The sequence below is a fragment of the Pristis pectinata genome, chromosome 23 (assembly GCF_009764475.1).
Source record: "Pristis pectinata isolate sPriPec2 chromosome 23, sPriPec2.1.pri, whole genome shotgun sequence".
Classification (NCBI taxonomy): Eukaryota; Metazoa; Chordata; class Chondrichthyes; order Rhinopristiformes; family Pristidae; genus Pristis; species Pristis pectinata.
The window spans coordinates 7,959,300-7,985,392 of NC_067427.1; the positions used below are offsets into that span (position 1 = coordinate 7,959,300).

The 26,093-nt window shown below is 43.4% G+C and overlaps 1 protein-coding gene across 3 annotated transcripts in view; it reads left to right on the forward strand.

Annotated features, from left to right (window-relative positions):
• The window catches only part of LOC127582257 (ras-specific guanine nucleotide-releasing factor RalGPS1-like), a 636,204-nt gene that overhangs the window by 191,498 nt on the left and 418,613 nt on the right, over positions 1-26,093 (forward strand). For all 3 annotated transcript variants that reach the window (XM_052037419.1, XM_052037422.1, XM_052037421.1), the window contains 3 exons: positions 3,398-3,481; positions 4,619-4,708; positions 7,349-7,441. In XM_052037419.1, coding sequence (XP_051893379.1) covers positions 3,398-3,481; positions 4,619-4,708; positions 7,349-7,441 — 267 coding nt within the window. The remainder of the gene's footprint in view (positions 1-3,397; positions 3,482-4,618; positions 4,709-7,348; positions 7,442-26,093) is intronic.

Genomic DNA, 26,093 nt, shown 5'->3' on the forward strand with positions numbered 1-26,093 from the left:
AGTGTTGTACAATACGAGACTCAGATTCCTCAATGGGTCCAGCGGAATTAGTAAACTTGGCTTGTGAAAGTTTTTCACACTTCCTAACTTTTCACTGAGGATCAAAGAGGTGCAACACAAGTAAAATTGCAGAATTATGTAGGGCCACCTTCCAAGGAAGCACTGTGATTATCTGGTTTGGGGTCGAACGCAGAATCATTTGCGATGCCAAGTCTCATGTTTGCTCGGGTTAGACTTTTCACAATGTCAGAAAAAATTGGAATGGATGCGTGGGCAAAATGAAATGAGCTTAAAAGGATTATGGTTGTTATTGCACTATGTTTAAAACAAACATGATGCAAATGGTATAACTTCGACAGTTGATGTGGAATGGTGACATCTTAGGGTCAGTGATGATTCAGTTGCTGGCACTTTAGCTCAGAGACTGAATGTTGTGGCTTCACGATGCATTGCAAATGTGATTACAAAAATCTAGGCTGACACAATCCTGCAGGAATGCTGCGTTTTTAGAGTGCTGTGTTTGTGTAATATTTAACTCTTGACCGAAGTCACTTTAATTTAAAAAATTGCTGTTAACGGGGAGCTTGCTTTAGAAAATAAGCTGCCCCATCTTCTACGTTATATCAATGACTTCACTTCAAAAGTCAAAGTAGTTTATTGTTATACGCACAAGAACATGTACGCACAGGTGCAATGAAAAACTTACTTGCAGCAGCATTACAGGCACATAGCATCAGATAAGCAGCATTCACAAGAAAAACTTAAATTAGACATTACACACAATTTTTACAAGAACAAAACACAATTAGAACAAAAAAGAAGTCCATTTTGGTGCAAAATGATTGGAGTGGTCATAGTGTTGCTGAACTGTAGTGGTGATTAGGGTTTTGCTGGTTGGTTCAAGAACCAAATGGTTGTAGCTGTTCTTGTACCTTGCAGTGTGGAACTTCAGGCTTCTGTACCTCCTGCTCGATGGTAGCTGCGAGAAGATGGCATAGCCCAGATGGTGGGAAATCTTTGATAGATGTTGCTGCCTTGATGCAGTGCCTCATGTAGATACTACTGATGGTGGGGAGGGAAAGGTACTCTATTGGCTGTGAAGTGTACTGGAATGACCAGTGATCGGGAAAGGTGCTGGGTTATCATCACTGACAAAACTAGTAACATAAGAATGCCATGAAGTTTAATTTAACGTGAACTACAGAACATAAACTGAAGCTCTGTCAGCTTGGTCTGGACTTGCAAAGTGCCTTCCCTTGCACAGCACCCCTTTATATGGTTGTAGTCGGAATTTTTAAAAAATATATAATTGCTTCTTGTGGAGAAACCTGCAGTAAAAATGAAGAGGTAGAACTTTGTCATCTAGTGTGCACCAAGTGCTCATTAAGGTGGCAGATGAATCTGGAACTGTTTCTTAAATGCAGTTCTGTTGAAGGGACCAAATTTCAGAATTGGAGTTCATTGTGGACCTGCTACTGTACAAATCCATAAAGCACCCTTCAACAGAGGGCAAATATCTACTCCAAAACAGTTAAGTAAACTAATACTTCAATGTCTGTGGATCAATCCCAAGAAGGCCACATTTAAAATAAAATAGAACTGATTCTGTCAGTGAGAAAAGACTCAAGCATTGTCCAGCTGTAACATCCCTGTAGAAGTCACTGTTACTCCAATGTTGTTTAGTGGTGTAACACTACAGTTACAGTTCCTCAGAAAACCTGCCTTTGTTTATTTTTAAATCTTGCCCTAAATCATCTGAAACAAAGAATGGCTTTTTCTGTGAGTAGATGAAGGCTGACCGGTTTCTCTGGGACTTTTATTCAGAGAGTCATACAGCTGGGAGCCAGTCCCTTTCACTTACTGAGTCCATGACAGCCACTAAGCACCCACCTATGCTAATTCTAAACTAAGCCTGTTTCATTCTCCCCACAGTTCCGTCAACTGCCCCCAGATTCCACCACTCATTTTGCAATGGCTGACTTACCAAGTCAGTTACTTGCTTTACCAACCCGCACATCTTTGAGATGTGGGAGGAGAGAAGAGAAACAGGAGGAAACCCACGCAGTCGCAGGGAGAATGTGCAACCTCCAAACATTCCGCACCGGAGATCAGGATTGAACCTGGCTCGCTGGAGCTGTGAGGCAGCAGCTCTTACCATGAGGCAGCAGCTCTTACCAGCTGTGCCACCCTTTGTCTTCTGAGCAGCATTCTGATATTTTGCAGTTTTACCGTGGCTTTTTCTGTCCTTTGTGAGGGAGATGGAATTGAATCTAAAATAAAAAAAACTGCTTGAAATACTCAGCAGGTCAGGTCACATCTGTGGGAAGAAAAACAGTGTCAGCATTTCAGGTCGAAGGCTCTTCATCAGAACTTGGAAGGAGACAAAAGACGTTAGTTAAGTTTCGGGAAGGGTGGGGAGGGGTTAGGGTGACCATGGGGATAAGCTGTGAACGAGGCTATCTGGCCAATGAGTGAATGGGAGCAGTTAGAGAGTGAGAACATAGACAGATGAATGTAGGAGTGTGAAATGCAGAGCAGGAAGGCCTGCCCGGCAGCTCAGGCTGGGCACGTCCTCCACTCCCAGAGGGGTAAAAGGAAAAAAGGAAGGTTGGGGGTGGGGTGGGGGGAGGAATGAACTGAGCCAATATCACACACACAGACTTGTGATTCAGACTGAGAAATCAAGTTATCTAAAGTTGTGGAATTTGATATCAGGTCCAGAAGGCTGCAATGTGTCCAGATGGAAGATGAGGTGCTGTTCCTCAAGCTTTCATTGAGCCTCATTGCAACAGTGAGATGGAGAATTACATTTTGGATTTTCATTTACAGATGGAATTAAATCCATTTGTTTCATTTTGGCATTTAAATTTTTATACTTGCAGCAAATAGTGAGAAGTGAATGGAACTGTAGGTGTGGAGGGAATTAATAACGGGCAGTTGATTGCTATCAGTCTTGCACCAGCATCCGGTGATCAAATCTTTCTCTAACAGAGTGCAACCAATTCATCAGTTCTAAACAGCACAAAGAAAGCCAGTCTCAATTAGATTATCTTTGATATGGTTTCAAGAAGATGATAGGGAAAGAAAAACAGACCAGGGCAAGTAAGGTGTGATGACAAATGTGAGAGACCCACAGTCAATGGAAAATGTCCCTCTAGTTTCCCTGCACTTGTTGCATTTACTTTGTCATTGCCAAAATTCATATCATGGCCAAAATTCGTATCATTGCCAAAATTCGTATCATTGCCCTAGTTCATGACGTTTAAGGTCACTTGAGTGCAAGGCTATTATCCAGTGGAAATACTGCCTCTCCTTGTGATCTACTCAAACTCCACTCTTATTTTTCTGAAATGCAAACAGGATGTTGAATTTTTATTTTAGTTATTTGATCTTCCAGGAACTAAGCAGCTGTGGATGGAACAAGAAAGACAAACACATCCTGGCACCAAACATCGTTGCATTTACAAGAAGGTTCAATCAGGTGAGAACACAAGAGCACAGGAAAACAGGAGCAGTAGTAGGCCACTTAGCCTCCTCAAGCCTGTCCTGCTCTTCAGTATTATCCAAGCTGATCTGCCCCAGTCCTCGTCTCCTCTTCCGTACCAGGTCCCCATAACCCTCAATTCCCTGATCTTTCAAAAATGTACCTACATCCTCATTGAATACCCCCTTTTTGGGGTAGAGAATTCTAGAGATCCACCATGCCCTGTGTGAGTGATGCTAGTGTTGTAATGTCTGGACACTCATTTGCATGAACTCATATATCCTGAATAAGTCATTTAAAAAATGTTAGTAAAAACTGTGCAATCGAGGACTTAGTGATTTCTTGTTCATACAGACCCACGTGGATCATTTATTACTGTACATAATTCATTCTTGAACACATAGCATGAGCCAGTCGGCCATGTGACCTCCTGAGTGTGCTCGCCAACCATGGCCTTAACACCACAATCTCCAACCCTTCAAAAACCTATAGATCTCAGTCTTGAATTTAGACCCTGATTGGGCATCCACACACCTGAGATTGGAGCTTCCAAACATTTCTCCTTGCTTTAGTTGACTCTCCATCCATCAACTATGTATCCAGATCCCAGACTCTTCGCTCAGCATGAGCAATCACAGGTTTTTACTTGTCAATCCCTTTTCAGAATCTTGCATGTTTCAATAGGCCAAAACTTGAACCCACTGACACGTATAATTTGGCATTTGCTTTTGGCGGAATCCTGAATGTTGACTTGCTGTTAAGTGTTGCATCAATCTAAGGTGTCATCATCCTGCACAACGGCAGAACCTTCTACAATATAGTATCATCATGCAGGAGGTCAGAACAAGCCCCACCTATGAAATGGTTGAAAATGCCTGACAGCTGGCTTAGCCAGGCTTCCAAGCATAGCTAGCTGTCAAGAACTATGAATATCTCTGAAATTCAGAAATATTCAAATTAGTAAAAAAATAATTTAAGTAGGATGAAAAGTTTGCTTAATTTAAAAATATTAAAGCAAGCTGAATTAAATATTACTGAGCTTGTGCTCACTCCATTCCCTCTCAGATTCAGTGTAATGAAATGCTTTATGCATTTGCATTTATAAAATGTGACTGAACTTTGGGTTTCCTGCAGGTCAGTTTCTGGGTTGTCCGAGAGATCCTTACTGCTCAGACGTTGAAAATAAGAGCTGAAATATTGAGCCATTTTATAAAACTCGCTAAGGTAAGCAAGCACTCTCTTGTTGAGAATATTTTGGCTTCCACAGAATGTTATTTCTAGACATGGCTGAACCTATCATCTCCCTTGTCTATACCTGTTTCCACTCAGACATTCGGTGTTTGTTTTCTGGGACTAATTTGGCCAGTTCTTGCGTCTCTATCTTTGGCATGATGTCAGACTCATTTATGGGCCGTTCCTGGGGAATGAATGTCTGACTTAAAGAAATCTCTACATATGAATGAGCTTGCATAATACATTTTAAAGTCTGATATACGTACATGTGATCGTTCCTACAAACTGCGGAACAAGCTTCCTCGCTCTCTCCACTTTTAGTAATTGTTCTTTCTTATCGGTCTTGTGTTTATTTGATGTCCTTCATTACAACACTGGGGAGGTATGGTTACCATGGTGATTTTTGTATACGTTTGTGGAATTACCAGGGATTTCTGTATATTTTCCGACTTGTAGACAAAATTGACACATGGACGTCTGTATTAACCGAACCTGTTCGTAACACGGGAATGGCCTGTAAATGTGTTTGACGTCAAGTCAAAGAAAGAGATGTGAGAGCTGGCCAAAGGTTTGGTCAAAGAGGCATATTATAAGGAATCTCTTCATTAAGATGGAAGGAGTTTCAGTAAAGCAGCTGAAAGTATGGCTGAAAGTGGAGTGATGAAAACTGGGGATACATAACAGGAACTGGGAGAACTGGAGAGTTTGTAGGACTGGTAGAAGTTGTAGGGATGTGGGAGGATGAGGTTAAGGAAAGATCTGAAAAATGGAATGGATGAAGATTTTAAAATGGAAGTGTCGCTCGAGTGGGAACCAGCAAACACAGGTGTTGGATTGCCAAGTCTTGGAGCATGTTTAGAAATGGGCATCCAAGTTTTCGTTAAGCACAAGTCCATATAGGGTAGCAGCAATGCAATAACTTTAGTTTTGAAATGAATTTGGACTTGAAGGAGCTGTACTGGTCTTTCTCTAAAACTTTTTCCATTATCTCTGACTCCATTGCTTCTATGGTTATTATAATGGAATGATGTAGGGAGCAATCTTGGTGCCCAGTCTGATCCCACCAGGACCATGGTGCTTTAACCCACCACAAAGACCATTAACTTCAAGCTCTTGAACATTAGCTGCTTCCTTGCCTAATGCTACGGCCCATGTCCACTGTCCCACCTGGTCTCCAAGACATCCAGACCTCTGTCATTTAGTTTTAATTCATTTTGGGGGATGAGGCCGTTGGAAGGCCGGCATTTATTGCCCATCCCTAGTTGCCCATGAAAGGGTGGCGGTGAGCTGCCTTCCCGAACGGTTGCCACCTTTCTGGTGATGGAACGTTCAAGGTTACCGTTCTGGTGATGGAGGGGCACCTGCAGCTGGTTGTCCCCCCATGTGTCTGTTGCCCATGTCCTTCTAGATGGTAGAGCATTGTGGGTTTGTGAGGTGCCATCAGAATAGTCCAGGAGAATAACTGAAGAACATTTTGTAAATGGAGCACACTATAGCCACAGTGCACAGATGGTGAATGTTTAGTGTGGTGGATGAGATGCCAGTCAAGGAGGCTACTTTGTCCTGGATGGTATCACATTAGTGTCATGGAAGCTGCACTCATAGAGCCAGCACGGAAACAGGCCCTTCGGCCCAACTTGCCCATGCTGACCAAGGTGACCATCTAAGTTACTCCCATTTGCACATGTTTGGTCCATATCCCTCTAAACCTTTCCTATCCAAGTATCTTTTAAATGTTGTTATTGTACCTGCATCAACCACTTCCTCTGGCAGCTCATTCCATATATGCACCACCCTCTGGGTGAAAAGTTGCCCCTCAGGTCCCTTTTAAATCTTTCCCTTCTCACAAACCTGTGCCCTGCAGTTTTTGGTTCCCTTTCCCTGGAAAAAGTTTTCCTTTACATTTATGATTTCCCTGTAGATTGGGCGTCAGCAGCTGAGTCATTCTCCATGGGTACCCAACCTCTGACCAGTGATCGTCGTCTCTGTATTCAGATGTGTTCTGCTGATCCCTTAAAATTACCCTCGGTAACCTTGTACATTCTCTGCCCTGCGACTTATTAAATTCAAAATTTTCACTCTTCTTTATACCTCCTCTGTCAGCACAATTCCACTGTCAAGATATCCCAGCCACTACCTGCAGGTTCCCCTCCAAGCTGGAAATGTCCTGACTTGGAAGTATATCACTGTTACTTCACTGGAGATGCAAGAGACTGCAGATTCTGGAATCTGGAACAACACGCAAAATGCTGGAGGAACTCAGTGGGTCAGGAAGCATCTGTGGAGGGAAATGGACAGTCAATGTTTCTGGTCTAGACCCTTTACCAGTGCATCAACCTGAAACGTTGACTGTCCATTTCCCTCCATAGATGCTGCCTGACCCACTGAGTTCCTCCAGCATCTTGGTTCAAAGTAACCGCTCATCACCAACTTGTCAAGGGCAATCAGGGACGGGAGATAAATGCTGGCATTTGCCAGTGATGCTCGCTTCCTGAAAAATAAAGTAAATTTGGTGAAGAATAACTTTATTTTGCAAAATATAAAACGATGTGAATTTGAGCGGTTTGGGTTGCTTGATCTAATAAGTGCTAGTGTTTTGAAATGTTTAATTTACATTGTTCTTCCTTTCAGAAATTACTGGAGTTAAACAATCTCCATTCTCTCATGGCTGTGGTCTCTGGTCTGCAAAGTGCACCAATCTTCAGGCTTTCCAAAACCTGGGCAGTAAGTTTGTCAAATTTGCTTTGATTTACTGTGTTAGGTCCTCATGAGATCTTGAGGATTTTAACATTTCACCTACTCAACAACAAAAATACTGAGTTCATGATTTTACTGGTTTGGAACGGGGGCTTCTCAAACTTTGGTGGAACCTGCCCCACGTTAGAAAAAATAGAACAAAATTTCCCAAGACTCTCGCTCTAACCAAATGCACATGATTGTTGATCCACACCACTTGTGTTTGATTTGTTTGCTGGGCTCCAGTGACTGGGGAGGAAGTTGGGTTGTGAGTCTGCATCAGTAACAAAGTGGGAAGTTTCCAAAATCTGCCTGAGACTGTAAAAACAAAATAACCAGGAACCAGAATCCTTGTAACGACCTCTGTACTAAGAGTGTGCGTTCTGTTGTGTGGAACACAACAGTGATGCAGTTCTGCATTTATTTTCCTTTCAAGACCTCTGTGCAGAGGATGAAGTAGTTACGGCAAACCAAAAAAGCAGCTCCATCTCCATTTTTTACTGAGCAGCAATGTGTGTGTCTAATAATAACATAGGAGCTGCTTATCGTAGTTGACAACCGATATCGCAGTGTGAGCGACTTAAGCTCTGTCCAAAGGAACACTGAAGAGGGAGAGAGGCTGGAATTGGAACTGGAGCTGTAAACAAATTGAAAGCAAAGGGAAGGGAAAAGACGGGAACTCTGAAAGGGGATGTGGCACACTCTTATATCCAAACCCTGGCTCTGCCACCCAGATACAAACCGTGTATTGGAGGCACGAGAGTGCAGACGTTGGAATCTGGAGCAACCTGCTGGAGGAATTCAGTGGCTCGAGCAGCATCTGTGGAAGGAAGAGGGCAGAACTTTCCTTGCCTCCCACAGATGCTGCTCAACCCGCTGAGTTCCTCCAGCAGATTGCTCGTTGCCAACTGTGTACTGTTGGCAGAGCCCTTGAAACCTTTCTACTTGCTCTCGAGTTCAGCAGATGTCGATCGCTCGATGTGTTCCTCATCTTGGTTTCGTATTTATTTATTCACAGGATCTTGGCCATTGTTAGCATGGTTTTTTTGGCCATTTGACATTTCTCCTTGAAATGATTGACTCGGCCATTTTATGGGGTGTGCAAGAGTTTTGTCACATTGGACGTTCTGGAAATGCATGTAGGCCAAACTGGGTAAGGGTGGCCGGTTTCTTCCCCTGAAGGACAATGGTGAACCAGATGGGTTTTTATGACAACTTGGTCATTTCATGATCACTATTATGGATACAAGCTTCTTTTTCCAGATTTGTTTAATTGAATTTAAGTTCCCCTGTGATGGGATAGGAACGTGTGTCTCCAGGTCAGTGCTCCAGATAACCACCCAAGAACTTAACCACAGCACCACCATATTGCCGTGTATTCTTTTTAAGATTTTGAGTCTGGTAATTGTTCAAGTGGCTTGTAATGATGAGACAGAAAACAATACATTTCCTATCAATGGAGTGTGTGTTTAGATTTTGTTTAATCCATGATTTAAGATATCTTTATTAGTCACATGTACATCGAAACACACAGTGAAATGCATCTATTGCGTAGAGTGTTCTAGAGGCAGCCCGCAAGTGTTGCCACGCTTCTAGCGCCAACATAGCATGCCCACAACTTCCTAACCTGTACGTTTTTGGAATGTGGGAGGAAACTGGAGGAAACCCATGCAGTCACGGGGAGAATGTATGAACTCCTTACAGACAGTAGCCGGAAATGACCCGGGTCGCTGGTGCTGTAATAGCGTTATGTGCACTAATCCAGTGATCTCCCATCTGTACCCAAGCTAATCTTTTTAGGCACACACCCACCATTTCCCTGGGCTGTAAAAGTCCCACTCTCCCACTCCCATTCCGCTCCCTGACCAGACTGATTTCACCAGCATCTTGAGTATAAAACTCTCATTCTCACAGTCAGATCCATCCATGGCCACACCCCGCATACCTCTCTTATCACTGTCAACACTACTCACTGAGTGTGCCCCTATCACCCTGCTTATGTTGATGCACCGCTGGGTACTGTCCTTTCACCATCCAGGCACACAGTTGTGGAATTATCTTGCCTTGTAAGAACAAAATCACCAACACCAACGTATCTCCAGAATTATCGAACCAATGTCTCTTAATCAAAACCCCAGTCCGAATCAATTTTACTAGATCTCGTATATTCTAAAGAGGTTGGTTTTGGCTTCTTAAATTCGTACAGCAGGGAAAAAGGCTGTTCAGCCCATTACGTCCATGCTCACCAGTGGGCACCCATCAGTATTCGTCCCATCCTTCCAGTACCTATTCCAAGGCCTTCCACGCCTGGGCAATTCGAGTGCTCGGCTAGACACTGAAATGCTGTCAGTGACTCTGCTTCCACCGCGATCTCAGGCAGTGTATTCGCTATTCTGTAGGTGAAAAAGGTCCCCCTCAGATCTGTCCTCTTGTTTTATCTACCTGCAGAAGTCTCCTGCAGTCCACCCTAATATACACTTCATAATTTTAAATACCTCTATCATGTCCCCTCTTAACCTCTGCTCCAGGGAAAAGAGACTTAGCCTCTCCGATCTCTTATAACTGAAATGCTCCAACCCAGGCTTCAGGAATTTGTTGGTTCAATTCTCCGGAGGCAGTGAGGGGTGTGGAGAGAAGGTTGGGACTGGGTGTAATTTACCATCCTGCTCGGAACTCTACCTCCAGTAACAACTCCAGCAAGGTCAGCTTCTGGCATCATAACCAGAAACCATTCCAATGGAAATGGTTTCTATGGAATAATTTGGTGCCCTTCAGCCTTGCAGTTGAAGAATAGTCCTTTGGATGGGAAGCTGGAGGACCGTGTGTAAGCATGAAACCAACTGCAGGCATGAATCAAAGGAAGAGTTGACTTTTATTTCTTCATCCGTGGGATATGAGCAAAGCCGGCATTAACCGTCCATCCCTAATTGAGGAGGCAGGTAAGAGTTGACCACAGTGGTGGGTCTGAAGTCATGCATTGGGTAAGAGCAGCAGATTTCCCCCTGTGAAGAACATCAGTGAACCAGAGGGGTGTTTAGGACAATCCTACAGTGTCATAGTTACTATTAACGAGGCGAGCTTTCTTTTTAAATTCCAGATTTTTTAAATGTAATTACTTGCATTTTAATTCCCCAGCTGCAATGGTGAGATTCAATTTTATGTCTCTGTATCAATGCTGTGGAGCTCTAGCCAAGAACAGATTGGCATCCATGTGGCCAAACACTTGCTGCCAGCTTTGCGTTTCAAGAGTTGAAACATCTTTTATTGGATTGGAACAAAAAAAAAATTACTTTGGGAATGCCTCTCTTCTGGTTGTGCTGTGGCTCCTGTTTCTGTTCAGTGGGTTAATTCCAATAATGCGTTACATCCTGGGACTCCGCTGTGGCCCTTGAATGTTAAGGTGCTCCCAATCCAGAGGCCAGTTGAGAGGGCAGAACATGCCCTTCCTTATGAGACTTTATTGATCTATTTTCCAGTAGTATTCCAATGGCTACACTCAGTTCATTGCCTGCAGAGATCTTTGGGACATGCTGTGAGCATATGAGGAGTCTGTGGGTATATATACTCAAAAAAGGAATGCTTTTTTTTATTCTAGGCTAATCAAAAGATGTGGCAGAAAACAAAGTGAAGGTTGCAGATCACTTTCAGATCAGAGTCTTGATGCAGGGCTCTGACCTGAAATGTTAGCAATTCCTCCTCACCCCATTCCCCCCCCCCCCCCCCCCCAGATGTTGCTCGACCCACCGAGTTCCTCCAGCAGATCGTTGCTCCAGACTCCAGCATCTGCTGTCTCTTGTGTCTGCAGATCACTTTATTGGTTTAGTGGGAGGAACATGTGTGCATTTCTTCTGGAGAACTTTTCCTGATCTAGGGGTATCCCAAAGCAGTTGACTGCCAACAAAGTACTTGTTGAAGCATGTTCACTCTACGAAAGTCGGGAAGTGCAGCAGCCAATTTGCACACAGCAAGCTCCCACTAACAACAGTGTGAAAAGGACCAGGTAATCTGTTAGTGATATTGGCAGTGGCATAAATATTGGCCTGAACATTTGGATAAGTATTAGCCATTTGATACAGTGCCATTGGATACATGTTATGTCTGCCTGAGAAAATAGGTCCTTGGTTTAAGGTCTTGCCCCCAAGGCAGCATCTCTGACAGTGCTGCACCCCCTCAGCACTGTATGGGTGCGTTGGCCTACATTTTTATGCTCAAGCCTCTGGAGTGCGACTTGGACTTATAACCTTCTGACATGAAAGTGAGAGTGCTTTCAACCAAGCCTGTACCTAATGTGAGACATCAGAGCAGTCCTGAGGGCTAGTATAGTTTACTCCGAGTAACTTTCGTTTATTTTAGTTGGATTTTTTTTTAACCACCATTCATCAGCCCTTCTGATCAATTTTGTGTGGGGGGAGGGGGGGGGTTGTCCCTAAAATTAGTAAATGTATTGCAATCAATTTTACAACTTCTTGAGAAACAAAGGACTGCAGATGCTGGAATCTGGATGGAAAAACACTGATGCTGGAGGAACTCAGCAGGCCAGGCAGCATCCGTGGAGAAAGGCAGGCGGTCAACGTTTCGGGTCAGACCCCTTCTTCAGGACTGAAGATAGGAAAAGGGAAAGCCCAATATATAGAGGGGAAAAGCAGAAACGTTGACCACCCACTTTTCTCCATGGATACTGCCTGGCTTTACAACTTCTCATCAGATCTGAAAGTTGTTGAATCCTCAAGATTGCCTATCGCTCTTCTGAACTCCAAGCTATTTGACCTTTCTTCCTATGAAAATCCCTCCATAGCAGGATAATCCTAGTGAACTTTTTCTGAAGTGCCTCCAATCAAATAATATTTTTCCTTAAATACGAAGGTCCAAAACTATTCAGTCTTCCACTGACACTGCCCAAGTTACCCGCGTCAACTCCAAACCTCTGGAGAGAGCCCTCCTCTATTGCTGGTGTGACTCGGTTAGCACGTCACGTGGGTAATAACAAAGTTCAATGTTTCTCTGAAGCTTGCAGCTCGATGCCAAGTTGTGTGCAGTTCATGCCGTGAGTCATGCTTCTTGGAATTAGGCTGAAAATTAAGTTGACATTGCTACAATCTTACACATCCACCAACGTAGGTGGATGCGTTTTTGAGTAGTCACAGGCACAGGTGGAAATCCAGCTGATTTGAGTATGTCCACTTCCAAGTCTGTATGGGGCCATTGTACTTGTTAAAATAAGTACTTTGCTCGGAGAGATTGTCAGCAGCTAGTCATTTGATTTATCTTGTGTTTGTGAATGGGTGAGTCCAAAGTCTCCTTTCTTAGTGGCTCTGCAGCCGATTATAATTGACTCCGAGTTCATGAAATCAGGGAAGGACGTCGGCACTCCTTGTCCATCTGGTTGGTCAGATAGTGTCAATCCATGGTGGATTGGGTGGAGGGAGATTTGGCTCTGTGATCAGTTCTACTTCCAAAGTTGCCAGCAACTTTCCTGTCCATTGTTTTGATTTGATTCCCAAAAGGTCTTCCTGATTCCTCTACAAGGCAATCTGCTCAAAATTCTGGTTCTTTATTTTCTCTCTCTGTGAGCAAGTATCATGGGCGAGTGTTTATTGCCCTTGAGAAAGTTGTGGTGAGCTTCCTTCCTGAAAGACTGCTGTCCTTCTGGTGATCTATCTCCAATGCTGTTGGAGAGGGAGTTCCAGGATTTAGACCCAGCGATGGTGAAGGAACAAGAATTATATTTAAGTCGAGAGAAGGAGAAGGAGGTGGTGGTGGTGTTCCAAAGTGCCCATGTCCTTCTGTGTGGTAGAGGTTGAAGGAGCCTTATCTTGTGTTTTGATTCTTGGGTGTTCTGGAGTTGCAGCCATCCAGACAAGTGGAGAGTTTTCTGTCCCACTCCTGAGGTGCTTTACAGATGATGGAAAGGTGACCGGGAGTCAGGAGGTGAGTCACTCACCAAAGGATACCCAGCCCCTGTTCTGTATTGATGTGACTCATCTAGTTCAGCTTCTGGTCATTGGTGCCCCCCATGACGTTGCTGGTGGGGGATTTGCCAGTGGTCATGTTGCTGAATAGCAAGGGGAAGGGTTAAGACTCCCTCTTGGTGGAGAAGAACATTGTTTCCACTTGGCAGGTGATGTGTCAGCTTTGTGTTCCTCAACTCCAGCTGGGACGTTGTCCTAATGTGCAAGATGTCATTGTCTTGTTTCTGGTTATTGTAGCAATTCATACTTTAGTGCATAACTTCACAATTGCCAACCAGATCAAGTTTGGTCCAGTGCACCTTTTAGTATCAACCATAAATTGGGTATTTACTCTTACTTTTTAACCATAAATTGGGTATTTGGCTACTTATAGCAAAGGGTCTGTGACAGACAGATTCAGATGTTTTGCACTGAAATCCCCCACTGGAGAACATCTTTGGTGACTAAACCCATCATCACTAATTCTTCTTTGCATGCGATGCTTTCCACAGCCCTTCTCAAATTATCGTGACTATACCACACGACCTTAAGGATGGTAAGCAGTACCTCGGTCCCAGTTACATTTGCCAGGACAGAATGAGAAGGGATTCATTATGTGTAGCAGATGGCTGCTCGTGTAGTTAATTGCACACCTTTAATAGACTCTTTGCAATTGGCATTTTCTAAGGTTTGCCCTCACTGGGTTTATTCCTTGTGATTTGAAAGCTCCATATTTTATGTTGTTTAAATTTGCCTCAAAGTAAGAATGATTCTAAATCCCCCATGACCTGTCACTCAATTTTGTTTTGTGATCCTCGTTCATTGGGACGTGGCTGTTGGTGGGCACTCTGCACCAAGTTTCTGACTTTGTATGCATGAAGTGCTTCATTGTTGGCTACCCCCTATTCATGGAAGCTGTCAGCTGGGGGGAGGGGAGAGGTCATTGAATGGTAAGTCTTGAGAAAGTCCGAGTCCCACAGGGCTCCGCATTGGCGGATTCCTTGGTCTGGAATTGCATTTCCCCATAACGTTGTGAACTTTCCTTCCTCCCTTGTCTTTCTTGAGCAGCACCATATTGAAAATGGGCAGTAACTCTACGTATGGTGAGGTTCCATTGCAGCCTCTGGTGAGCCAAAACTTTCCTTACCATGGGGTCAATGCCTCCTTTGAGGAACGCTTCAAGGATCTCCCTCTACCAATGTATGTCGGTGCAAGTCACTCTCTTTATTGTTATTTTCCTTCATTCCATATCTCCCACTGTTGGATTGGCTTTCTCTTCCCTTGCCATTTTGCCCATCTCTCTCTGCCCGTCTCTCTCTGCCCTCCACCTAATCACTCTTTCACCCACCTCCTCTATGCCTTAACATTCTGTTACTCGTGCATTTTCTATGCTCCGTGGTATATCGGGCACCTTCCACCTTGCTCCACTCTTGCCCCAAGTATTTTCTGAGGACATTTGACATCAAGAGCTTTTTGACTTCCTACAACCATTAACCATTCAAATATTGGCACTTTGGGCTCATCTTTGGAATGTTATGCTTCTCCACACTGGTGATGCCCTGCGATGTGAATCTTTGTCTTTCAGAGGTTCTAAATAAGAAGCAAACATTCCAGTAACTACTTGTCCAACTTCTAATAATTAGAATTGGACTGTTGCAGTTCGAGTGTAAAGTTCTCTAATTTCTGTTCATCCATTAAGTACTTTAACTGTTAATATAATTGTAGGAACTGAAGTTTATTTCTCTTTAAATTTCTGTAGAATATCTTCTAAATAAATAGGAGGTTAGTTCTTCAGTGAATGTTAATCACTATTATTCTACATGCATAACGGTCTGTCAAGGTTCTTGTGTGGGTGTAAAGAGGGGAAGTGAAGGAGACCACAGCCTGAACTGGGTCTTGAACTCGCTCCTTGATGAATTAAAATGCTGTAGACATGGTGTAACAAGGAGCTGTAGTTGCAACCGTCTTTGAATCTTCCAGAGATGTGAAAAGTTGTGTCGGGATTTTTAAACTCTTAAGAATGACAGTTGAAAAAACAAGAAGCTGGAGGAACTCAGCAGGCCAGGCAGCATCCGTGGAGAAAAACATATGGTCACCGTTTCGGGTCAGGACCGTTCTTCAGGACCAAAGGATAGGAAAAGGAGAAGCTCAATATATAGGGGGGAAAACAGAGCAGTGATAGGTGGACAAAAGAGGGGAGGCGTGGTGGGCACAAGGTGGTGATAGGTAGCGATAGTGATGGGCAGATATGGGGGAGGAGGGGAGAGCAGATCCACCGGGGGATGGGTCGAAGGTATGGAGGCAGGCATCCCGTGGGTGGAGAGGAGGAGAGGGATGAAAGAGGCTAGGAAAGGGAAGAATGATAATTCATCACTGAGGGCTGTGAACCTTTAGAATTCTTTACTCTTGGAAGCTCAGTTGTTGATTTCTCCAAGATGGAGATCGAGGGACTTCTGGTTATTTATGGAATGAAGAGATGGGATTTGTCAGGAAAATTGAATTTATGGTGAGAAGTCAGGCATGATTTTGTTGAATGGTGGAGCAGGCTCGATGGGCCAAATGGCTGCCGCCTCATTTTTTGTAATGTAATCTTACCAACCACTCTTGACAGAGAGCTGAGAACATGTGGCCTGGAACAAAACTGAAGCAGCATAATGATTATCAAAGTCGAGTTTATTGTCACATGCACAAATACATGTGTGCACAGGTGCAATGAAAAACTTACTTGCAGCAGCATCACAGGCATCAGAAACACAACATTCACAAGAAAAACATAAGTTAAACAAATTATGCACAATTTTTACAAGAAAAAACACAATTAGAACAAAAAAAAGTCTATTGTAGTGCAAAGTGGTCATGGTGTTGCTGTGCTGAGTGATTAGGGTTGTGCAGGTTGGTTCAAGAATGAAATAGTTGAAGGGAAGTAGCTGTTCTTGAACCTGGTGGTGTGGGACTTCAGGCTTCTGTACCTCCTGCCCGATGGTAGCTGCGAGAAGGTGGCATGGCCCGGATGGTGGGGATCTTTGATGATGGATGTTGCCTTCTTGAGGCAGCGCCTTGTGTAGATACTACCGACGGTGGGGAGGGATGTGCCCATGATGTATTGAGCAGAGTCCACTACTCTCTACAGCTTCTTGCATTCCTGCACATTCAAATTGGCGAATTAAAGGTTATGGGGAAAAGGCAGGCGGGTGGATCTGAGTCCACGGCCAGATCAGCCATGATCTTATTGAATGGTGGAGGAGGCTCGACAGGCCAGATGGCCTACTCCTGCTCCTATTAGGTAATGCAGCAAGACAGCAGTCAACGGGGAGACAGAAATAAACATGGACAATTAATTTGATACTCGACAGGTCAGGCAACAACTGTTTTATTGAAAGTTCCCATTTTCTACAATAGTTCTGACCTGTTTTTCACAGTTTTTGCATGTTCCTATGTTTCCTATCTCTCTAATTGCTGTTCTCAACATATCAGACCATGATGCAACCAGTCAGTTATTAAAATTCACTGATGGGCTAACCAAGGTGGTTTTAATAATCTCGTTCAAGCACAGCATTTATTTAGGGTATATTGTACAATATAAGAAAATACTCATCTCTCCGCTTTTATTAAGTCTTCGTGAAAAGTGTGTTTACCGCAAGGAATGGCTTGAGAGTTGTAGGGAACATTGTCACATCATTAGATATGTACAGCAGGTTCATTGGAAAGCAAATGCTAGCAGAGGTTAAATCTAATTAGGACAAATGACAATGTTAAAAGTAAGCTGTGTGATTGTAAATTGTGTGATCTATATCCTCTGTAAATGCAAAAGTTGAAAGGCCTAGGGGGCACTGTAACCATTCGAGTTTCTCATTGAGCATCGATTGTTGTCTCGCTGTTAACTGCATATGGCTGAGATTTGTGGCACGGTGAATAAAAACACTTATAATTTCACCATATTTGTTGCAATAATACAAACTGTAGACCAATGAGCAGAGTATGACTAACCATAGCCAGCCTCAATCACCAAAAGAGTACCTGGCAGTTCAGAGTTTGTACCCTAGCCACCAGAACATTTCCTATCCATGCACCTGTCCAACTGTATTTTAAGTAGATTACTATATTCACTTCTGTATATTAAGACTGTAATTCATTTACAACAGTTATGGGGGCATGCCTTTCCTGCTCCCTTTTGCTCCAGTGTTGCATCTCCTAGTGCTGTCTGCATCTTACCCCAGAGTTTTTTGTGTGTCTGTGGGGTGATTCTCTGCTGAAACGTCTTTGTCTTTTCAACTAAGTGGGGAAGTTCTGAGGCTGACCTCTGCGTCCAATTTCCCCAATTGGTTTAGTCCCAGAAGTCGGAGGACATCAAGAATTTCCACTTTATTATCTCCCCTGTAACTGAGCAAATGCAGCCCAAGGTAGCTCATACATAATGGATAAACAAAAATGGATCCACAGCAGGTGAGGAGGTCTCGCATCAGAAGGCCAAAGGCTGGTCAGAGAGAGAGAGGGCTTAAGAGGTGTCTGTAAAGAGGAAAAGAGCGACAGAAGGGGTTAGGGCTGGAATTTTGGAGTGCAGACCTCTGGTGGAGCAATGTACAGGGAGAGACTTTGGGCTGGATTGCATCCTGGTGAATCAGTCAGACAGAAGCATTATGTAAGTCACTCTATCCAGCCTCTCAGCCTTCTGCCATTTGGTGCACCTTACATGACCCCATTCATTCAAATAGCGACACAAACCTTGAGAGAAGTATAATAGAGTCTCATAGCACGGAAACAGGCCTTTTGGCCCAACTGGTCCATGCCGACCAAGCTGCCTGTCCAAGCCAGTCCCATTTGCCAGCATTTTGCCCTTGACCACCTGAACATTTCCTATCCATGTACCTGTCCAACTGTATTTTAAATAGATTACTGTATTTTTTCCACTTCTGTATATTAAGACTGTAATTCATTTACAACAGTTATGGGCCATGCCTTGCCTGCTCCCTTTTCCTCCAGTGTTGCATCTCCTAGTGCTGTCTGCATCTTGCCCCACAGTTCTTTGCTGATGTCCTGAATTTCTATGCATTACCTTTTGATAAGGTCCGGAGAATACAATTGCTGTCACTAAAGAGGTAGTGGTGAGCATACTAGTGGGCCTAAAGGTAGACAAGTCCCCTGATCCTGATGGGATGCATTCCAGGGTACTGAAGGAAATGGGGGAAGTTATAGTAGAGGCATTTGTGATAATTTACCAAAATTCTCTGGACTCTAGGCAGGTCCCAGCAGATTGGAAAACAACAAATGTCATGCTACTGTTTTAAAAAAAAGATGTAGGCAAAAGGCAGGTAACTGTAGGCCAGTTAGCTTAGTGTCTGTAGTCAAGAAAATGCTTGAAGCTATCATTAAGGAAGAAATAGCGAGACATCCAGATAGAAGTGGTTCTGTCAGACAGACACAGTATGGATTCAGGAAGGGCAGGTCCTGTTTGACAAACATTGGAGTTCTTTGAGGATATAATGAGTGCAGTGGAGAGAGGGGAACAGGTGGACGTTATATACTTGGATTTCCAGAAGGCGTTCGATAAGGTGCCGCATAAAAGACTTACCCATAAGGTAAGGATGCATGGAGTTGGGGGTAAGGTATTAGCAAGGATTGAGGATTGGTTAACCAATAGAAGGCAGAGAATTGGGGTAAATTGATGTTCCTCTGGTTGGCAATCAGTGGTGATGCAGGGGTCGGTGCTGGGCCCGCAACTATTCACGATATACATTAATGATTTTGAAGAGGGGACCGAGTGTAGCATATCTAAGTTTGCTGATGACACTAAATTGCGTGGAAAAGCAAATTGCGCAGAGGAGGCAGAGAGTCTGCAGAGAGATATAGATAGGTTAAGTGAGTGGGCAAGGGTCTGGCAGATAGAATATCATGTTGATAAATGCGAGGTCATCCACTTTGGAAGGAAAAATAGAAGATCAGATTATTATTTAAATGGAGAAAGGTTGCAGCATGCTGTTGTGCAGAGGGACTTGGGAGTGCTGGTGCATGAATCGCAAAAGGTTGGTTTGCAGGTGCAACAGGTTATCAAGAAGGCAAATGGAACGTTGGCCTTCCTTGCTAGAGGGATTGAACTTAAGAGAAGGGACGTTACGCTGCAACTGTACAGGGTACTGGTGAGGCTGCACCTGGAGAACTGCGTGCAGTTCTGGTCTCCTTACTTGCGGAAGGATATACTGGCTTTGGAGGTGGTGCAGAGGAGGTTCACCAGGTTGATTCCAGAGATGGAGGAGTTAGCTTATGAGGATTGAGTCATCCTGGACTATACTTGCTGGAATTCAGAAGAATGAGAGGGGATCTTATAGAAAGATGAAATTATGAAAGGGAGAGATAAGGTAGAGGCAGGAAGGTTGTTTCCACTGGTAGGTGAGACTAGAACTTGGAGACAGAGCATCAAGAATTGGGGGAATAGATTTAGGACGGAGATAAGGAGAAGCTGCTTTTCCCAGAGAGTAGAGAATATGTGGAATTCTCTGCCCAGGGTATCAGTGGAAGCTACCTCATAAAATATATTTTAGATACAATTAGATTTTTGCATATTAAGGGAATTAAGGGTTAAGGGGAAAAGATAGGTAGGTGGATCTGAGTCCATGGCCAGATCTGCCATAATCTTATTGAATGGCGGAGCAGGCTCGACGGGCCAGATACCCTACTCCTGCTCCTACTTCTTAGGTAATGCAGCAAGACAGCAGTCAATGGGGAGACAGAAATAAACATGGACAATGAATTTAATACTCGACAGGTCAGGCAACAACTGTTTTATCGAAAGTTCCTGTTTTCTACAACAGTTCTGACCTGCTTTTCACAGTTTTTGCACATTCCTTTGTTTGTTTCAAATAGCTTTGTAAATAGAGTATCACCTTGGCAACCCTGGCCCTTCTCTGTCAGAGAGATTTCTTTCATCCTCTCTGCCACGCAGGTCGATAGGGTTGTGAAGAAGGTGTATGGAGTGTTGGCCTTCATTAGTTGGGGTATTGAGTTCAACAACCGTGAGGTGATGATGAAGCTCTATAGAACTCTGGTTAGACCACATTTGGAGTATAGTGTTCAGTTCTGGTCGCCTCATTATAGGAAGGATGTGGAAGCTTTTGAGAGGGTGCAGAGGAGATTTACCAGGATGTTGCCTGGATTGGAGAGCATGTCCTATGAGGATAGGTTGAACGAGCTGGGGCTTTTCCCTTTGGAGAGAAGGAGGATGAGAGGTGACTTGATAGAGGTGTACGAGATGATAAAAGGAATAGACCAAGTGGACAGTCAGAGACTTTTTCCCAGGGCGACAATTGCTAACATGAGGGGGCATAATTTTAAGGTGATTGGAGGAAGGTATAAGGGGGATGTCAGGGGTAAGTTTTTTTTTACAGAGTGCATGGAACACACTGCCGGCAGAGGAGGTGGGGGCAGATACATTAGGGACATTTAAGAGACTCTTAGATAGACACATGAATGATAGAGAAATGGAGGGCTATGTGGGAGGGAAGGGTTAGATAGATCTTGGAGTAGGATAAAATGTCGGCACAACATTGTGGGCCAAAGGGCCTGTACTGCCTGTACTGTGCTGTAGTGTTCTATGTTTCTATGTTTCTCTCCGGATATAGTCATAATGAAACTGTTTCCTTGGCCTACTCAGTCTTGGACCAGTAAGCTCTTGTTTTCACTGATCCTACACGAATCCCATTTTATTCTCCCTATGTTCTCATCAACTCTGCTCACATTTGACCCCTCGCCTACACACTAGAAGCAACTTAGTGGCCAAATAACCTACATATCTTTGGGATGTGGGAGGAAACCAGAGCACACAGGAGAACCCCACAGTATCACAGGGAGAACATGCAAACTCCTTGCAGACAGCACTCAATATCAGCAACTTTGGGCCTCGTATCTAAGGAAAGATGTGCTGTCCCTGGAGAGGGTCCAGATGAGGTTCACAAGCGTGATCCCAAGAACGAAAGACTTAATATATAAGGAGCGTTTGATGCCTCTGGGCCTGTACTTGATGGAATTCACAAGGACAAATTTCATTGAAACCTAGTGGGTACTATAAGGCCTGGATTGAATGGCTATGGAGAGGATGGTTTCACTCGTAGGAGAGTCTAGGGTTCAAGGGCACAGTCTTAGAATCAAGGGATGTCCCTTTGGAACTGAGATGAAGATGAATTTCTTCAGCCAGAGGATGGTGAATCTGTGGAATTCATTGCCACACAGGGCTGTGGAGGCCAAGTCATTGGGTGTACTTAAGGCAGAGATTGATGGGTTCTTGATTGGTAAGGGCGATAAGGGCTATGGGGTAATGTTGCTCCTGGAGGTTGAGATGGAAGGAGAAAATGAAAGAGCAAAATAGTTCAAAATAATGAAAGTAGTGATACAACTTTTGACTTGGGAGAATGGGGTTGGGGAGAAAAAAATTTAAACCATGATCGAATGACAGAGCAGACTCAATGGGCCGAATGGCCTAATTCTGCTCCTATATCTTAAAGTCAGGATTGAACCTGGGTTGCTGGTGAGGCTCCATCAGCTGCACCACTGTGCTGCCTCATCCATACCTCCCCCATCCTCTCTACAACTTAGAACCTACTTATTTTCTTGTTTTTTCTAGTTCTGATGAGGGTTGTTGGACTTGAAGTTTAAACTCTCTCTTTGTAGCCAGAGCTGTTGAGTGTTTCCAGCACTGACTTGTTTTATTTCCTGTTTCCAGCATCTGCAGTTTTTTTAAATTTCTGATCATCAATTTGTGTAGATGAAGAAAGTACTGAAGTTTGAGGGGAAAATGATGACCAGGGGAAATGTAAGGCCCATGCTTCCCTTGCAGAATAATGCGTGCTGAAGAAATCCAAAAGCATAAAACCAGCAGATGCTGAAAATACGAAGTTAAAAACATCAAGTGCTATAAATACTCAGTGGGTCAGGCAGCACCTGTGGAGAGGGATAGTTGATATTTCAAGACAGTGATCATTCTAATGAAAGGTTATTGACCTGAAATGTTACCCCAGTTTCTCTCTCCACAGATGCTGCCTGACCTACTGAGTACTTACAGTATTTTAAAATTTGCATCGAAGTAATGTTGCTCCTGGTGGTATGGTGGAGGTTGAGAGGGAGCAAGAGAACGAAAGTGCAAAATAGTTCAAAGTAGTTAAAGTAATGATAAAACTTTTGACTTGGGAGACTGAAACCTGTCTTGTGCTGTAGGTGTGCTAAAATTCGCGATTCACATGGCTATTCCAAAAGATTCTCGAGAGTTTTTGAGCTGGATGAGTGTAAAGAAAAATAAATCTATGCGTGTCTGCCCCTTCACTCGATACCAAAATATTTGACAATGAAGGACCAAAGTTTTGTCACTGTTATGTAGAAGATAAGGCAATTAACGCATGTGCAAAAGAAAAACCCCAGATAGCAACATGATAATAACCTATTCAAAATAACCTATTCAACTGGGCAGGCACGGTAGTGTAGTGGTTAGCGTTACGCTTTACAGCGCCAGCGACCCGCGTTCAATTCTGGCCACTGTCTGTAAGGAGCTTGTACGTTCTCCCCGTGTCTGCGTGGGTTTCCTCCGGGTGCTCCGGTTTCCTCCCACATTCCAGAGACGTACGGGTTAGGAAATTGTGGGCGTGCTATGTTGGCGCCGGAAGCGTGGCGACACTTGTGGTCTGCCCCCAGAACACTCTACGCAAAAGATGTATTTCACTGTGTGTTTCGATGTACATGTGACTAATAAAGATATCTATTCTTGAGTTGATTATTGAGAGGCAAGTGCCATGGGATCTTTTGCATCCATTGAGGTTAGCCATGACTTAAGTTCATTGTCTCATCCAAAAGACGGCAATCCTGATGCCCCAGGACTTTCTCAGTTCTGCAGTCTGAGTTCTGATGCTGTTAATGCAGAGCCAAGGCTTGCCCAGGAGGTACTCCTCAGTTAATGGAAAATGTAAGGATTATTACCCTGCACAGCAGAAAGATAAATAGTGATCTTATCCGTTGCGAGTGGCTATATTTCTTTACGTTGTATTTCTTGAATTTTACTGGCGACAAGTCTTGGCAGTGCTGTTGACTTGTGGTTCTGTAGGTTGTACCTAGGTTTGCCACTCCCTGCCATTTCCATACAGCTGTTGGCAGTTGTGAGGCTTAGTGTTGTTGCTAAGTAATGTCAAGATGTTGTGTATCTTGTGCTTTAATTTGGCTTTTCAAACAACAATTTCTTTTTTTTGAATGAGGAAATCCAGTAGACATGACTCAAAGGATAGCTACCCACAATGTTAGTTTAAGTGCATTCTTTCTGCAACATTACATAATTCCATGTGTTTGTAGCTACTTCTCGCAGGTCTGGAATACAAATTATCTTGATACTGTTTTGGTTTACTGATATTGAATGTGGCGTGAATTACGCACAAAGTGCACGGGCAAGTGTTTTTATTAACATATGAATAAGAACAAACTGCTGTTGGCAGATTGTGCATCTGCCAATGAAACCAATTCAACTGTGACTCCAAACGACTGTATGGACTGAGCCCAAAGCTCAGAGATGCCAAGTCCTGAGCTTTCAATCATTGGCTGGCCATGTAGCTCTTGGTTGTAATTGTGTGCAGAGTAACTTCTGTTACAAACTGTTAAAATAGCTAAAACTATTTTCTTTGTACAACTTCCTCTGTTACCCACTGGAGTAAGAAAAGTTTTCTGTTGAACAGTTTTCTATTCAGTTGAGATTAAGATAGGATTCATATATGGGATTTTGAGTTTGACCTTTGAGCCTGCATTTGCTCTCTGAAAAGAAGTTAACCTGCAGTCACACTCTACTGTCCTTCCACAGGACACATTATGATACTCATTACTTGTAATTTAAAGATTCCAGGGACCACAGGTGCAAGATTTTAAAAGGTGCTCAGGGTTCTTATTGCTCATAATGTCTTGTAGATGAACAGGCAAGGGATGTGAAGAACGATTGCAAAATGGTTGAATCCATTGAGAAATGGCAATAGCACTTGCATCTGTCTCCAGAAAATTACTCTGGACAGTTTCTTCCACATAAATATGTATAGGAGATTGGACTCTTTTTAAAATGTTGGTCAATGGTCAGACGTTTTGTTTTGAAATGCTTATCATTTATAAAATACTTCATGAATTTCCTAATCCTTACTGCAACTCTGTGATAACGTAATGAGCAGTTTCTGATCACAATGTGATGAGGTGAATCCTTTTTTCCATTTGAGTGTTCCGGCAATTATTAGTGGAAAATAAAATCTACAAATAACTGTCAAGATTTTGGACGCTTGTACTGGATGTGTTCCTGGACTTGGTCACCAGCAGTTCCCATAAGTGGACTCCATATCCCTGACGATCCACACTGAACCCACTCTGTGAAGAGAGGTGAACGAACAATAGTAGTGAAGGATTTTGTGCATATTCTCTAACTTCTTATCTGCTGTCTAAAATAACAAGGGCTATACTTGATTTCTTTTAGAAACATATGATTTAAACAGATGTTTTATGCAAGCAACTTCTTGTAGCATTATTTGGATTAACTCCATTGGATGTCTTTAAAATTTAAAGCACATACTTCTGCATCTGTTAGTTGTAAGACTTATTTTTGCAGACTGATTTTTGCGATGTGCTGGCTTTATGCAGGAATGTACCCTAAACTTTTTTAATATTGTAAAGTAAAGGTGGAAGATAGCCTGCCATCTTTTGATTATGACTGATTAAACAGGCAGTGCAAACTTGGACTCCCTCCTACTGTGGAACGTTACAATGGGATTGGCTGCTGTTGGAGTAGTGGAAAACTGGCTGTTTAAGTTCTCGGTTAAATCTGGCAGCAACCACCTCCACTACACTCCAACCCAACAGGGTGAAGATCAAGCCCATTGCTTCTCCCAATGCAAAAGAGCAAGTTGAAAGTGTGTGGCCACTCTGTGGCAGGGATGGTAATGGAGAGCCCACAACACAGCCATCGGCTACTGCGGTGCAGCATGTGATCGTCTCTTCAAAGTGGGCAATGTGTGTTCTCAGCAAACTGAGTAAACAAGTAAGCAGATTGAGTGGGAGGGAGTTACCATGGTATCCTGGCCAATATTTATTAAATCATCACCAAAAAAAAGTCATGTTGCTCTCTATGGGAGCTTGCTGTGTACAACTTAACCATGTTTTCAACAATTCAAAAATACCTCATTGTCTGTAAAGTGCTCTGGGACATCCCAAGGCTGAGCTTTTGTAGAGTACAGGAAAGCCAGCCTTGTAAAGGATCTGAACTGCTTAAAATTCATGCTGGTGCTCTAATATCTGATTAATATCTCTCCTCTCCCTGTGATCTGAACTGCATATTCATGTGTTTTGAACATATGGTTCTCCTCAAGGCTTAGTTGGAAATGAGACTTGGTGAGATCAGCCAAATAAAGATAAGTCAACTGTGACCACAACTGTGCACAGCCCTGGTCGCCACATCACAGGAAGATGTGACAGCAGCAAAGTGGATGCTGAGGAGAATTACTAAGATGTTGCCAAGGTTCTTGGATGTGAAGCTCTAGAGTGAGAGGAGGTAGCCTTTATTGGCAGCTAATTCCTCTGGAAAATCTTGTATCTGATTCTTTTAAACACCAGCATGTATAGACCACTCAATCACCCCTCAGAGGAGAGACCATCATCCCAGGAACCAACTTTCATTGCACACTTTTCTCCAATTCCCTTAT